Source organism: Amblyomma americanum, chromosome 1, assembly GCF_052857255.1.
Source record: "Amblyomma americanum isolate KBUSLIRL-KWMA chromosome 1, ASM5285725v1, whole genome shotgun sequence".
In the NCBI taxonomy this organism is placed as follows: Eukaryota; Metazoa; Arthropoda; class Arachnida; order Ixodida; family Ixodidae; genus Amblyomma; species Amblyomma americanum.
In genome coordinates this window covers 395,549,123-395,566,120 of record NC_135497.1, presented here as the reverse complement: position 1 = coordinate 395,566,120, position 16,998 = coordinate 395,549,123, and the positions used below count along the sequence as shown (strand labels likewise).

Below are 16,998 nucleotides of genomic sequence, written 5' to 3'. Positions count from 1 at the left end.
TTCTATCGCACTTTATGTTAACGTCTGCGAAGGAAGTCGATTTTGCAGTTCAGTGATGATTTTACTCTAAATCCTTGTTGATTGATGTTCAGGGCATATACTACTATTGAAATGGGGCTGTCGGAAACTTTTGGGCATCGCAAGTGTAAAATAATGGAAGGAATCTTAAGGCTGGAAAAGCATACAACGCACCTTTTTGGATGATAAATGTGGATCGTTTGGCCAACAACGTCCAGGCACCTTCTACGAGTGTGACCATCACTCCACTGTCCAGAGCATATAAGAACTGAAAGAAAAATAAATGCAGAGAATCGGACATCTGCATAACATTTTTGTGTGCGTGCAGAACACTTGGCACGCAAATATGTACGTGCAAAAAAGTGACACTCGACATTTAAGTAAGTGACACTCGACAGGGCGATGAGTGCCCTAAAACCAGTAAAATACGTTTGCCAACAAAGACACTTCCTCTTCAGTTATTCACAACACGGTTTAGCTGACAAATATTTCTTTAGCCATTTGTTGACAGCACTAGAGCATAAAATCCCAAGTGTCCTCAATTCGTCTGAATGTTGGCTTCATGCAAGACATTCCTAGAATTTTCTTTGCGCGGGATCAGTATTTTAGCTTAGTTAACAGTGAATTTGTCCATACGTTTTTCACAAGTCCATGACCGTAATGAACGATGTCAGGTAAGATGTCAGCACTTCGCCTGCCGTGAGGCAGGGTTGCAAAGGGCTTCAAAGGAGAGACTAATAAGCAGGGTAACACTGAATAGATTCCAGTCTTTCCTTTCTTCACCGTATGCGTTTGCTTGTCTTCCATCTGTTGTAAGCTAAGCCTACGCGTTGAATTGTTCTACACATGCCATGTGAAGCACTGAGAAAGTGGCGCTGGTTTAGCTCTGGTTAAACGCAGAGTGACGCGATAGCTACAGCTGGCTGAGTGAACTGGCTCAGATGGATTGCAAAGTCAGTCTTTCGCCGCTGCGTTTCGTTCGGCGTTCCTTCATTTTCGTCCCACTTGACACGGCACATGCGCAAAGCTGTGGCAGCTCGGTTTCACCGGCGCGCAGGTGCTCTGAACCACATGGCTGGCCACGTGACCAACCACGTGACGAACCACGTGATCAGCCACGGCTCAGCGCCGCCGCCAGCTGCTCCGCACCACGTGACCAACCACGTTAAAGCGTGGCGGCACAGCCACAGGGTGGCTGCGCCGCCACAGAAAGCAGTCACCGGCTTTTATCTCACAGCGCATCTGGCACATTATACCTCAAGCACCGGTGAGTTAACGCTGCTTTTTCCAGGGATGTTATCATCTGTCTTAACGAACTACATGAGTAATTTTTTCCTCGCTTCGCCCTTAAAAGCAATGAATTAAATCAGCAGCGCTAGCAAGCAGGGAAAGAATGTCCGTTGGACCATGCCGGCGGCACACCACCTGTATGCTGCCAGCTGCATGAAAAAGGCACCCCTATCCTATTTTTAAGTTTGAAACAGTATCATGATGTGGCACATGGTGCGCACCAATTCACGTTTTGTAGAGACAGCCAGTGTGTTACGGAAACGAGAAAGCTGCACTGCAAGGTGATGGCTTGCGTTGAAGCACCAGCGCTTGTGTCGTCTTTTCCCTGGTGTGTCCTTGTGTTTAATTTCGGTTTTGTGCACATCAAGGTACCCGCCGCGGTGGCTCAGTAGTTAAGGCGCTCGGCTACTGATCCGGAGTTCCCGGGTTAGAACCCGACCGCGGCGGCTAAGGAGCCCGTGTGCTGTGCGATGTCAATGCACGTTTAAAATCCACCGGTGGTCGAAATTATTCCGAAGCCCTCCTCTACGGCACCTCTCTTCCTTTCCTCTTTCACTCCCGCCTTTACCCCTTCCGTTACGGCGCGGTTCAGGTGTACAACAATGTATGAGACAGATACTGCGCCATTTCCTTTCACCCAAAATCAATTATTATTAATATGCACATCAAGGTGCTGCATCTAATTCGCCCCTTCTGTGGAGCATGCCGCGAAGGCGCAACTGACTAAGCTTTGACTCTCATATGCCTTATCAGCACGAATAGCGCCACTTAGTGGTTAATGGCATAAAAATGTTGCGAAGTCACCACAACCAAGCAGCTTGCTCCAAGTCCTTGCGCTACTGACTGAACATGCAGAGACTTCCGTCCTTTATGGCAACATTATTTTCTGGCTTAGCAGATCTGTGGAATGAGAGTGGCTCAGATAGTAACGTTTTATGTGGACAAGCAGTGCAAAAAGACGAAACACAGTGAGAAAAAAGGGCAGCACAAGAGGGACGTTAAGTCTATTCAAATGAAAAACATCACAGGATGTGCATCGCCAGGCACAAGACTTTTGCTGTCACAAGACAAAGCCCTCCCATGCCACTGGAATAGCTTTTAGCTCATCTGGCTACCCTGGTAGGAAGTTGGCCGAATAATTTTATATCGTGATTAGGGGCGACGCCTGTGTCCGCCACTGTTCGCTGCACGTGGCTGATGAATTGCGCATGCTCAGCGGTAGCGATAGACGCAGCAGTTGCGCATGGCGTTTCGACAGCCAACAGGAAAGAGCAGCAGGTAAATCTCGGTTAACTGTTCCCAATTGAGTTTTGGCTTCCTAAATTAAAAAAAAAACATAGGTAATACCCGCATCACAAAAGGAAGGTGTGTCGCACCAATCGACACCGCGTTGCATGGGTAATTGAATTGAACTCTGGAAGTGAGTATCGCGAAGCATGGGTGTGGCACGGAAATTCTACCGGATTTATAGGCTAGCAATGTGACCACCTCCAAAATTTCTAATATAAATAGGGGCGTTAAGCGCAGTGCGTAAAGTTTATTTATTATATTTCAATAATCACTAGAAAAACTACAACTGTCAGCTCACTTTGTGTATGCCTGGTCACAAAACATAAGTGCAGATTGGCTTTCGTCTGTAGCTCATCGTACGGTATATTGTGTCAAATTCGCATTAAAAAAGGGGAAAACCATAGGGAATGCTAATTTCTGTTAATTTCTAACGCCGTCTATAATAGATAGATACAAAAATACATTCGAGCCTGGATAATGAACCCGGATATTTTTTAGGTATTGAATGTACCGAATACATAGGTTATACATTTGAAATTCATGTGCAAAATCCTGCGTAATTTCGCCGGTCATTCGATATATCGAAGTGCGCGTAGCGCTACTGCGTGATCAGGTGAAGGTGCGTGATGAGGTGCTCGACGATGAGGTAATGCGTGATGAGGTGAAGGTGGGGTGTGCTCGACGGTGCCCTTTGGTCCCTTGCACTCAATTCAATGCCACCATCATGGAACTGAGCCGTGAAGCCAACATAACCGAAGCCTAGCTCGGCTCTTGCGTGGTGTGCTTCTCTCCAAAAGGTGCCGCGGAAATGAACTGTACTTCCTTTTAATGGGCAATTATTCTATCTATAGCGACTGTAAACAGGATTAGACAGCTTATGATAGACAGTGCCTAGTTCCTAAGCGCCATCCGGCTTCAATGTGAAGCAGGTTACGCTTAGCAAGGCCTAGCGAGCGGTGTGCTTCCAGCCTGCCAGCGGCGGCACGTCGCTGCAAGAACATCACTAGCATGGATGCAAAGTATTATACCTTGTAGGTTACAGATAAGCGTATTTATTGCCATATTATTATATATCGAGTTACCGATATATCGAAATATTCGCGATCGCTTCGAGTTCCATATGACCGGGATCGGATGTTATGAAAAAACCAACAGCAGTCTCTCTGACCACAGAAAGCATAAAGAAATGCTACTATTTTTGAGTGTTGTTTATTACAGAAGAAAACTTTAATAAGAGAATTTTTTAAGGTTAGAGATGTAGGTGAGGGAATGTTCCAGGAACGTGACTGGGCACGGATTTTTGGGTAGCGGCTGGAGGGAAAATCGGTTGGCTTCGAGTACAGGCAGCTTATGCGCAGGATAATGTGAGACATCACCCGGTCTTATCTACTGTGAGTCGCCCAAAGGACAAGAACTTCGCTACGCAGCAGCTAGTGGTGGACCACCTTTCTGCGCTTGTGTTACGCGACGATTATCGCGCGATAGAGCTACTATCTTGTATCGACTGCGCACAAATTGTGCCCACACGCCGTTATAATTGCACAAGAATCACCGCGCCACCTCATCTATATGCACTGCATACACTGTAGTGTTGGTCAATAGAACAATTTCGTCTCAGCGTGCTCGCGTTTTTGTGCTTTCGTGCCGAGCGCGAGAGACTCCTGGGAAGCTTGAGAATGAACGTTCTCATGGGCCACATCTTACCATTACGTCTTTCTTACCCTTGGCCATTGAAGAATGGAACTCGATTCCTGAACCAATAGTCCCCGAACGTGACAATTATAAATTCAGGCAGCTAACATCAGCTAACTTTGCCAAATATTCTTCTTATTAGCAAACATTTCCAGGTTTGCTCATATACCAAATGCGAATTTTGCCTTGTAGCTGTTCCCTACGCCCATGTCATATTTTCTGCTTTGTCTTGTATGTTTGTTTTTGTGTTTGTAATAATTATGTATGTAAACCTTTGTATTGATTTGTAAAGATATGCGGCAATCAATCGCATGGGTGTTCTTTCGTCTTTTTCTTTCGTTTTTTCCCTTGAACAACCATGGTTGGATAAGAATGTATAACGATACTTGCCTCTCTGCTTTTTATTTCGCTTTATAACTGTATGACCACGTGATTACTGTACTTGTCACCCCCTTATGTAATGCTGAACCCAGGGCCATTATTGGATAATAAATGTTGATGATGATGACACTGGCCTAATGAAGGAGTGGTAGAGATGCAATCACTTAAATCAGCGACTAAGGCGGAGCAATTGTCGACAGGCCACTGTAAGGCCTTGAAATGTACTTTAGCCGTTTGCATTGTGTTTGCTTTGACTGCGTACTTAGCGCGAAACTTTTATTACACAAACCTACTCTTTCACAATACATCATTAACACTTCGGAGTCACCCTTCATAGTTGGGTATACAAGCATGAGCCTATGATATCAATTATAAGGTGAGTGAATGTCTGATTTGCCATTATTAATGCGGTACTGTCATCTTCTATTCTCACCTTCTTTGAGCCTTGCAGACCTTTTACAGTATATCGTAAGGCGGACATCTGCTACTGCTTTAGAAAACCGGATGAGCATTTGGAGTTATCCGCGCATAAGGTACTAAGTTGTCCAGTGCGCACTGTAGTGAGGTTAATTGCGCACTCTCTATTGCTGTAGATTAACAGGCGCTATATTACTTAAGTTTTTCTTAGTTCAAGCAGCAATCGCATCTTATACATTCTACATGTACCAGGTGGCTGAAATCGACAACTCTTCGCCTAACTAACGACTAAAATCTGAGGCAGTATATATATATATATATATATATATATATATATATATATATATATATATATATATATATATATATATATATATATATATATAAATCAAGACTGCCACACGTACAGGTACTAACCAAATTATGCGCGTTGTCCGCAGCCATCTGCTTTTCCTGATCTGGATTGAGTTTTAACATTCCAACAGAAGCAGAGTTAGTGACGGCGACTGTACCAAATGTGAACGGAGTATTCTTTTCGTTGAGCGTAGGCATCCAATCGATGAACTCCACGTCCTTCTCCTTTAGGATGGGTGCTGTAGAACACAAGAGAGGCTCATTAAAAGAACAGTAAAGCTACCTATTGCACAGCGGCACGTAGCAGCTGCTAACGCTCTTCCTGGCCACGCGGCTTTGCTTTCGTCCGTGTGCGGCCTGAAAATTCCTTGCGGAGCAGCGGCGACAAGATTGGCATTTTTTAGATAACGATACTATGGTTGGCTACAAGGCTCTCAATAAATAAGTAGGTTAACAGTTATAGATAAAAAGTTGAATAGTATATCAGTTAACCAGCCTGAAGTTAGGACGTCTTAGCTGTGTTCTGACGAACTACACAGCTGACAATGTTGTGCCGAAAAAGCGCTCTTTGACATGAAGAGCCAATTTTGAAAAAACGCTGACAGCATTAGGTGAAACACGCTGTATGCTCTATTTTATGACTTGCTCCATCGGGTGAGTTGAAGCTCCGGGCGCGAGGCGACGTCTTCTAGACCCATCCGACTAGCTCGCGAGTGCGTGACAACCATGCTCTTGTCAAAGCCATTGCCTCGCACTCGTCGCTTCTGCTCGCCCACTAGAAGTTGTGGGCCTCTACAAGTGCACACACGAGGCACCAAAGAAAATAAGATGGAGAACAATCACTTACTCATCGGCTTGGGCCTATCCGCTTCACTTCCCGTCTTTACCTTTCTTCCAAACATGCACTCATGCGCTGCAACAGACACTCACTGTTAATTTGTTTGAAGATGGCAGACCGCTACATTTTTCAAAGGATACAAGTTGCTGTGCTTTAGACTTCTCACTCAGGCAAGGAAAGATCCAGAAGTTTTTCGGAATGCAGATGCAGCAAATCTCATTGTATTTATATGACGCTTATACATATGCGTTGACAGGTATCTTCTGGATGTCAGGCGAGTTTATGATTGGTTAAGTTCGTTTCGGCCAGCCAGGTTATTCAAGATACCACTAACTGCTACATGAGCCTTCGTGTACTGTACTGTCACTGATGTGCAGTATTACAGAAAGCTTGAAGGACGATGTGCCCCGATCAGCAGGTGAGCACCCTTGTTATTGATAATGAGGTTTAACTTGCCGGTTCTTCATTTTGTTTTCATACTATGAAGCATAAAACAAAAAAAAGTGACAAGAGTGCAACAATTTCTGCTCAGATTTCATAAGCACGAGATGAGTAATAGAAGCAAATACGGCACATTTTAGCAGCTCCGAATAAGTTGTTCGTGCGTGCTTAAAAAACAGATAAGTAGGGAAGCTTAGGGGAAGGTAAATATGTTTCTTTCAGTCACGTATTGCAAGAGATGGAGAACTCCCACACGCAATGAATGAAGATAAAGTATCAAGCTTAAGTAGTATCGCTTAAGCATGTAATGCATGAAAGAAAAAAAAGATGAAAGGCAACGAGGTTATATGGCAATGCTCGTTCGAGTAACCTACGTGATACATGCAAAATGACCTGCTTGGGGGCTGCTCTGCCAAGATGTGTGATTTTGAGAGCATGTTGGTGACCTGAATAATGATATCGATTCACTCAACCGTCCATCTGCGTGTTTCTTCTCCATGGTTCTCACGTGAACAATTACAAGTTTCAACCTTCCTTCCAGAAAATCACCGAGCTACACGCTACAGCCCCAGTGGTTGTTCACACGCACTATGTGAGCAGTTTTGCTGAGGAACAGAAAAAATGACGACTTCAGAGTTTATTGGAGATGTTTTCCAGTTGATCTAGGACACTGCCTTCCATGAACATGCCAAATTTTCCTTCATTTGAATTTTGGGGTCTTTTAGATAAATTGCAGCATAGTGGAAGCTCATAAAATAGCAGAGGTGAAAAAGCAGCCCGGAGAAAAATCATCATACCCTCAGTATAACCAGAGTCCTTCAATATTCTGGTAAATCTTGTGAACACATTAAACTTTTGCCAATCATTGCTTAATAAAATAATGACATGAGAACCAATGCTTTTCGATATTTATAAACAGAAATTCATTGCTGCCTTCTTTCTTTTTGTGGTGATAATCATATATCTGAAGAAAACCCACTCACCAAAGCAAGCAAATGCCACTATCAATGGGCATAAAAATGTGCAGGTTGCAATAAAGCCCTCATACAAAACTGTCATTGCTCATATATCAACTGGACATTACCATTCGAGAACAAGATGACATAGAAAAGGGTGCTTGGTGCATTGAACGCCCGGCATTGTAATAAATTGTTAGAATGGGTCAGCGTTGAAAGCTTTTTGGGTGATACATTCGACGTTGATTTCTATCCACTGATCTCTCCTATCCCTCCAGCGAAAATCATCCCTAGTGGAATCTTCAGATACCTAGAGCTACAGCACTACAGCGTTGTCCCATTACACGCATTCATCCATGAAATGCACGCTAGGGCAAATATTAAGCGCATTGTACCGTGTTCTATTACTCACATGTCTGCGTGCTGGCGTTTTGATATTCAGCCTGGGAACCGCCTGGAACAGGACAGCAAGCAGAATTTAAACCAACTGATATGTAAAAAAAAAACTTTCTCTAGCTTTCTTTGATTGCCCATTTACACCCAGAAATGAATTTACACCTACAGCAGGAATTACTCGCAATGTTTACAGAGAGCAGCAAGTGACAAAAGCAAGTCTTTGCAATAGCGTGCGGGGCTTTGTAAAAACTCTTTTTGGCTTTAAGGTGGCAAGGCAATCTACAGAGCAGCTCCACTGCAAGTCATCTATACCTCGCTTATTAAAAGGGCTTCGCAACTGTATCTGACAGTGAAAGAAATGTACGTCAAGATTAAAATTACATACACGCGAATTTGTTTCTTTAAAAAATGTTTTCAAGGGAGTGAATCTTTTACTCCACCCATACTTTGAGTGAGCGAAGCTTGTACTACCAGAAAGTTTGATGCTTGTTAGGAGAGTTGGTTGTTCATTCGAGCTTAACAGCGCGAGTTTAGGACGGGGTAAGGGCATGCCACCTTCGACTTCTTTGCTCACCGCGCGCAGCGTAATGAAGTTAGGTGCCTCGTTGATGCCTGTTGAAAACTACCTTTGCCATAATTTTGGACAATGAAGAACCAAACAAAATAGCACAGCATGATGGCAGGAAAAATAGTAGACAACTTCAGTGCTGCAAAAAATGCGCCATCGTCCATGAACCGATATTTGCGTTATTCTTAAAAGACATGCTGCACGAAGCAGCCCAGTTGTGTACTGCATGTCATAAAGAAGCCACCCATGAATTACAACAAACACAGAATGATGGACTAGTCGCGAGATTTTCATATTAATACGCACATAGCGAAATCATGCCCACAACAACATGAGGAATGGACAGAAACGTGGAGCTTTGTCCTTATTGTATTCCCGTTTTCAGTACAAAATCTTAGCTATATTATCACAAAACTTCACTTATGTGCGATGTTTTGTATCGCCTGTTGTAATCTTTTTTATGTATGTAAGCATAGGAATGTTTTCACCTCAAACATCAAATCAAGACTATTTTTGCTCCCAGAAAATTAAGACCATGTTATACAAACAGGGCTCAGAGAACTTCCACGGGAACGATGTTTCAATTGCTGTAAAGTAAGAAATCATGAGTACAAACACTGATGAAACTTCCTATTGCTGCTTTGTCAGTACAACCATTGCTCACGTTTTCTACGCCACTCAGAATAACAAAATTTCCGGTTGAATTCTCTTGGAGTAATGGATGAGGAATGAAGGTAACTGCATCGACTAGTGTGCTTAATCTTCTTCTATTCTTTCATAAACAACAAGAATATTTGGCGTATGGAATGCGTAAACGAATTTTATCGTCATATCGGATCATTACAGTTGTGTGCCCCGTTAAAGGTCCTCAATGACAGGAATGTGGGATACGGAACGTATTCGAAACAAAACTTCTCTAACCGCTTTCTTTACTTCCTCTTGCGTTACTGGTAGAATGTCCAAGTGCTGTGCTTTACTGCCCCTTTCATCCACGTCCTGATCTCCTGGGCTGCTCTATACACGCTTGTCTATAACTACCTTATCCGTATTGCTAATGACAATTTCTTCTTTTTCTCTTAACGATTGCATCTGGTTTTTGCCTATACCTAGCTTCCTCTTTGGCGCGTTTAGGCTACCGTCGTAACCTAAAACCACTACCTCGTCATTTCCGGTTACGACATGCTATACCACCTCGTCATTTCCGACCACGACACACACGACACTTCGCTTTATTCATTTTAGGTTACGACATAGTACAACACCGCGATATATTCTGTTTCAAATTACAACATACTACGACACTTCTTTACACCCGGTCTTTATTAGCTCTACGACACACCACATCTTTTCTTACGCTACTTTAAAACTCATTACATACGACACGATCTGGAGACACTTCCTGCGGATGCCTTTTCCATTACAATACAAAAATTTAGGATTAATAAAGACGAGGAAGAGAGGTGCCGCAGAGGAGGGCTTTGGAAAAATCTCAACTGCAAGCGGACGCCTTTTGAATTTCGCTTCAAACGGGGCCGCCAAAGCCGAGATTGAATCGACGTACACGAGCTCAGCAGCCGAGAGCCTTAACGATACAGAAACAATCGAGAGCACTTAAAACACAAAAGCGTGCGTTCAAGGTAATTCTAACCTAAATGTGCTTTCTCACAATATTTTTTTCCCATAAACATCACAAGCTCGGACAAAGGGCAAATAGTTCTGCGTTAGCTTATCCCTCTGCGGCACTTCATCTACGGTTATGCAAGCGACTTCTCAAACTTTTTTTAAGCTGCTTTGGTTTAGCTGGTGATGTTGGCAACATTTGAAATCCCTGCTAGACATAATCGTATGACCATTTCGTGGCTAGAAAAAGGACCACTTTTCAAAAACAATAAATAATGATGTGCGTGGCGAAATTGTATGGTGCGCCAAGGAAGGGCTGACTGATGCTGCAACTCTTTTTCTTATCTCACGCGGTGGGATGTTTTACTAGAAGACACTGTAGCTGATGTTTAATTACGGACGCTACATTGGTTGATAAAGAAAACTGGGCATAATTTCTTTTCTATATATAACAAATTCCGTGGCAGTGCGCGCCATGCACGAATATTTAATTTTGAGCTATCGTATGTTTGTGGAATAGACGATTTGGAATAATATTGATGATAGGCTTTAATTGCGCGAGGGCAGCTTTGGCCAAAGAGAGTCATGGCACACGGCATTTTCGTCTACTTATGGCGGGATGAGAGACCCACCGATTTCACAGCATCGCACCCCAAAGAAGCCGAGCACCAAGCCAGGGGAAAGCTTGCACACTCAGTGTCATAGGTAGGCACATACATAGCGGTACTGGGGATCGAACCCCGCACCTCTCACATGCGAGGCGGATGCTTAGGCAGAGAAAAGGCTCTTACCGTTTACTACTTCAGTAGACTGCTGGCCCTTTTGTTCAGCAGGTTCAGGTTGTTCAGAGGCCACGTTCCTAGACAGAGCTCCTGTAGCTTTTTCAGGCTTTCCGTTGAAAGAGGGCCAGGATGTTGGTTTCTCTTCCTTCTGACGTGGCTCGACTTCACCGATGCTCTCATTGGATTGCCAGCCCCAAGCAGCAAGAAGCTTTGAAAATGGTTTTCGTTTTCCCGCTCTTGCTCCGGCCAGGTTTGTCGCATGCTGACCGACTTTCGCCGATTTGGTCAAGGCTGGCGGTAAGACTTTCTCGGGTGTGACAGAAGATATAGGAGCATGCCGTGCAATCCTCGATCGAGGAATTTGCTGCTCTCCACTCTTCTGAGATGATCCAAGCTCAATGTTGCCTTCAGGATCCGGAAAGAAAAGTCGCCGTCTAGCTTCAGCTCGCGGAGAAAGTATACTTATCGCCCCCCGTCTTATTTTTGCACTTTCTTTAATTCCTTCATTAACTGGAATGAAACCTTCACCTGAAAATAAGGCTTCATGTAGCTTCTCAGATAAATGCTGCTGATCTTCACTTTCCACCATTCCTCTAATTTTTGGCATTAATGAACTTGCTTTGCGTGGGGACGTATTCGGAGAGTGCAAATCTTTTATGCCTTCCTTTTGGCCGCTGAAAAGCTTTACTCCCTCAGATGAAGCTGTGGTCGTTCTTGGTTCTCCATCCATTTGGCGTACGTCACAGGTAGCTTTTGATCGTCCTTTACGTGGCATTTCAAAATGCGGGTTGGGCTCAGAAATCATTGTTCTTCGAAGTAATGAAGCCAGGCTTTTCTTGCCTGGCTTCATCTTGCCTTTTCTCGCAGGAGGTCCTTCGAAACGCGGTCTTTCTGGTGAGGCAGTCCTTGTTATAGCCCAAACACTTTTCCGTTCTATGGGTATCGGGGAGCATGTGGTCCAGGGTTCACGAGGTAAAAATTCGTCCCAGCTCAGTGGCCGATCTTGAGGTGGCCGATTCTCATCAGAAATGTTTCGGAACCTCGTATTTAGGTAACGTGCCCTACCTTGGCGAGCCTCAGTATCAGTAGCATGAAATGTGGGCTGCGTCCTGTTTGCATGCTGTTCAAAACGAGGGCTGCTTGAAGAGGCATCATCAGACGGCTCGATAGGTCCTCTTTTCTTGCCGGTATTGCACGGTTTTCGTTGGCTGGCAGCAGTGCTTGATGAATTGACATCTGCTAATGGCACCCTATGTGCCTCTTTACCCTGTGGTAAGTTGTATGAAAGGCCACAGCTTGGGACCCTCAAAAAGTCACTGTCCAATTCGTAATAGTCTTCTCCACTTTCTTCCTTCTTGGCGGAAGACAATTTTTTACATGTGTGCCGCTGTGGTTTCGCATCATTGTTTTTAAGGACTTTCGTTTCAGAATTTTTTTTCACTCGTGTTGGGTCTAGCTCGAATGTTTTTCGTGGCAGAGCTACACGGCATCTGTAGCTGCCTGGCGGGACCTTGATCACTCCATCCACAAACCTTGGTTCCAAGGGGCCTAGTCCTCCCTCGGCAGTACGACGACGAACTTGCTTTACAAAACTCGAATCTTTTGGCCAAAAGCAGAGCACATCTGCCTCTCGGGAGTACGCGTGTACAAGTACGCAGTCCGTGTGATCTGACTTCTTTGCTTCTAGGTCCGCTTCTTTGGCTGCAGCACTGGGCCATCCTAGGTAACTAGGGATGGATATAGTTACAGCTCTTTTTTTTACTTCTTTCTGAGGACTTGCTTCTCTTCTCGAACCTCCCTCTTTGTGGGTAGGGGATTCGGTGCGAGGTAAATCCTCTTCTGCTTCTTGTCTCTTCGCTTTCTGAGGCATCACGGTAGTATCAGCGCCGCAAGAATGCGCCACTGGACTGAGGAGAAAAAAACACGTACAGCGTGGTGAAGTGCAAGACTATTCAAGCTGAAGATTGCATTGGGCATCCGCTGTTAGGTCAATATACGCGTTGTTATTTCATTCGACAATTAATTTCAATTTAAGTTAGTAATTGACTTCAATTAGACGAATTAATTTTGGGCACTTTTCAAGACAGGAAAGCTATAAAAATTCGAACAGATGAAGGACAGACGAATCAAAATTTGTTGTTTATTGAACCCTAAAGTTGCACACTTCTCTTACCTGCTCCCGGAACAATTAGACTACGGTAATTAACTTCAGCAGGACCCGGTGAGCGAGCATTCCTACAGTACCCGAAAGCTGCCTTTTCCGATGAGGCACTTTATACTTTTTGCATAGCGCGTACAGTTATCGCTTTCTCTTACAGCGCACCACGTGCCGTCACTGCGCATGCGCAATGGTCTCGATGCGGCAGGTGTGCCCAAAACTGGCTACAGTTTGCCGGCGCCTGGAGCCTGCAGGGCGACCTGCGTATGCGCAGTGGCGGCGCGTTCTACGCGGTAAGCTGTACGAGTGACGGTGCGCGCTATGCTAAATTCTCTACTTAAGTCTCTCTACTTTAGACTAAAGTCACTAAAAGGGTGCGTGCCGGTGGGTTCGTGCATGAACAAACAACCATTGTCCTATAGCACCAAAAAAAGCACCCATTCTACCGCCAGCTGTGTCTGCGTCTGTTTGCACCATAGGTCATGCCACTGTCGGGTTGCGACACACTTAGTGTTCGCACGAGATATCAGAGCAATCATTTTTGATATTCTCCGAACCTTTCAGTTCACGAAGATGTACGAAGTGTCACTACATTGAGAACGCGCACTTCTTCCAGAAAGAAAACAGATCTTCAGAGCCTATATTCTAAAACCAGATGTGCTTGACTGCTTCTAAAAGAGACGAATCGAATGCGAGTTCATCGATAAACGCGCCACATGGTTGAGCGAGTTTTATGAGCGCTTCGTTGGATCTGTCAGACTTTCACTAAAAATACCATTGCTCGCAGCAAGTTTTTGTCCTTCGACGAGCTATTAACAGCACTAGCAGAAATCAAGACCTATGCGGCACGTTTACAGTGGGCCCGGAGGACCAGAACCTCTTCGCTCTTCTTGTCAGGTAAACGAATTAGGACGCTGTCAAGTGTACATCCGGAGGCGAGAGGCTCCATGAGGTGTAGGTGTAGCAGAGTACCTCGAACTCTGAAATATTGCCAATATCCCAGCGCTGATACGCAGATGCAGCAGGCCAAGTGAACAGGATCACCCACAATATCTATAACAACGCCCAAGGCTCTCCCATTACGAGCGAAATAATCAGAGTGCAGAATGCAACGGGAGGGAAAGAGGCCCTTGCCATCCGTTGGAAGCGGAATTCAATGGCGATGTCCGATTCTCGAACAGCAGTGCGGAATTTTATCAGCGCGTGAGCAAGCGAACCCTGCTGGAATACTCTAAAATAACCAGAACAGAAAAATGTATTGGTCCTCTGGACCCCTGGACGCACGAGCACGCCCGGAAATGAGGCGAATGACTCCGAGGCTGGAGTAACACTTTTCCAAGGCCTGAGGAATGCAGCCGTCTTATTCTCTTGACAACCCGTCAAAGCCACTATAAACAAAGCAGAACACTGCCGGGTGAACAGAAGAGATTTTCCCATATCTGGAAAGAACATCAAGAAGGGAGATTACGAACTAACACTCTGACTAAATCTGCCACCTCAAACATACAATGTTTCACATGACAGCTTTGCCAAATAAACTTCAATTCGAAAGAAACCTTTGACACAATCCATGAGGGTTGGCAGGCCACCTTGAGCAGCGAGGATCCCGCTGTCGAGAAGAACCAGGCGGAAAGGGGCCGAGCAGCATTTCAGACCATCGGGCTCCCGGACTGAAAGCAGGCTAACTTTTAAGCCCTCAATAAATGTTCTCTGGTCTCCTTCTCTATGTGCGGAGATGGAAAGAACGTCCACGAAAATGACCAAGAAACGCGATTTGATCGCACTGAATGAGTCTTAAATCAGGTCAGCATTGGAAGTTCAAAAATTTCTAGAAGGTTTCGAGAAGCGACTAATACGCCTGTTGCAGGCATTAGTGTTAGCGTAAAAAATGGCCAGACTCATTTTCGGGAGAGACTAGGTTGCCCAACCAAAACCGAAACAAGACAGCCTCATGGCGGAAAGCGAGCTACACCAAGCAAACTTTGAATAGGCAACTCCCGAGGCTACCGAGCGCCAACTTTGGGAGTCAGTCGCTTCATGTATCTTGGAATAAACGAATGCCCTGATTCCTCTCAATGAAGTAAACCGATTTCGAGCAAACGCTACCAGTTAAGCTTGTATACTACGGTGGACACTTCGGAGAAAATAAAAGGTATTTCCTAAACTAAGAATTTTTCTAAGAAGTCACCGTTCAAGCTGTGACGTCAACACTGTGCGCAACGTGCAGCTAAGACGTACGCAGGACAGGTACATCAATGTGTCGTCGACATTCACAACCAAGGTTTCATCGACAGTCACTGGCATGACCAGTAGGCTGTTCAGAAAGACAAGACAGTTTATTTTAACAATGTCTGCCGTATGTCATGATCTCGCATTTCGCTTTGCTTTGCTTTGATTTAGGGGGTTTGACGTCCCGAAACGACTCAGGCTATGAGAGATGCCGTAATGAAGGCCTCCGGAAATTTCGACCACCTGAGGTTCTTTAGCGTGCACTGACATCGCACAGTACGCGCGCCACTAGAATTTCGCTTCCATCGAAATTCAACCGCCCCCGCCGGGATCGAACCCGCGTCTTTCTGGTCAGCAGCCGAGCGCCATAACCACTGAGCCACTGCGGCGGCCTTGATCTTGCATTTCCAGGAATTAGATCTACTTGTGAGAAGGAAGTGTATTATGCATTTATATTCGATATTTGTGTTGTGTTTTATGGCACATAGGCAACTCAGGCCATCATGTGCCAAACTCAAAGCAAGGGAAATTATCGCTGGTGTAGGCGGCGTAAAACATTATTTCGCATTACTTAATGATGAAGGAAGAAAAACTTTGTGAATGATTAATATAAGAGCTTTAAAGAAGGCCGGGTAGTCTCAGTAGGCATCGTTGGCTGGGAAAGAATGTCGAGCCTCCCAACCAGAAAATAAAACCTCAGCCTTCCTCCCTTGAATGAGAATGTGGCTGTTGTGTATCAAAAATTGAAGTGAATAAAAAGGTAAAGATTTAGAGCCTGCAGAGAAAATCCGCTTCTCTTAAAAAGCTAAAAACAGAAGTCATGTGAGCAATTTCATCTTCACCTAAAAGAAACATTGGGTTCGAAGGAATCTGTTCATTATAAAACTGAGTAAAAATATTTTTTCCTAAGTGTATCAAGTTTTTGCATGAGTATTAAAATGTGATTATTGGTTAGGTCATCTCCACATTTTTCACAGACCGGTTTGTCTTTTGTGAATTGAAAGTTGTGTGTGATGTGCGTGTGGCCTATACGGAGACAACATAAAATAACTTCAATTGAACGCCCTTGGTGCCAACACGACTTTCATTCACCTGGGACTGGCTTTACCATTGTAGTTTGCTGTTTACTTCATTGCTCCAAGCTGTCTGCCATTTTTCCTTAACTTCGGTTGTACCAACTTCATGCAGTCCGTAAAGGGTATATTTCCTCTTTTTATTTCCCTGCCATGGGCTTGAGGAGCGCACAAATCTGCTCTCTCATTGCATTTTATTCCCACATTGCCCGAGACACAGCTCAATTTTACATTTTGTCCTTGAGCTGTGGCAGTTACTGTGTATGATGTAACCCAGCAGAGGGTTGCTTCCATTTCCAGAATGGAGAGCTGCAAGTGAACTTAAGGAGTCAATGTAAATATAGCGTTTTTGAGGTTCTCGCTTGGTATTTTTTTTATGGCCACACATACTGCTAGCACTACGCAGTCAAGATGGATGAACACTGTGGTAGTCTTACTATTTCCTCCGAATTCCCTCGCACCACTGCGCTTCCTACGTAACTACCTGTTTTTTAT

General features: G+C 44.5%; 1 protein-coding gene across 4 annotated transcripts in view; it reads right to left on the bottom strand.

Annotated features, from left to right (window-relative positions):
* LOC144115731 (uncharacterized) overlaps positions 1-16,998 on the bottom strand; it is a 132,396-nt gene that overhangs the window by 3,794 nt on the left and 111,604 nt on the right. Inside the window, exons 4-8 of one of the 4 annotated variants that reach the window (XM_077650221.1) lie at positions 11,053-12,950; positions 8,090-8,131; positions 6,290-6,355; positions 5,506-5,681; positions 193-286 (exon numbers count right to left, since the gene is read on the bottom strand). In XM_077650221.1, the coding sequence (XP_077506347.1) occupies positions 193-286; positions 5,506-5,681; positions 6,290-6,355; positions 8,090-8,131; positions 11,053-12,950 (2,276 nt within the window). Of the gene's footprint in view, positions 1-192; positions 287-5,505; positions 5,682-6,289; positions 6,356-8,089; positions 8,132-11,052; positions 12,951-16,998 lie in introns of those variants that run through there. The other 3 variants (XM_077650222.1, XM_077650224.1, XM_077650223.1) reach the window with 3 other exon arrangements.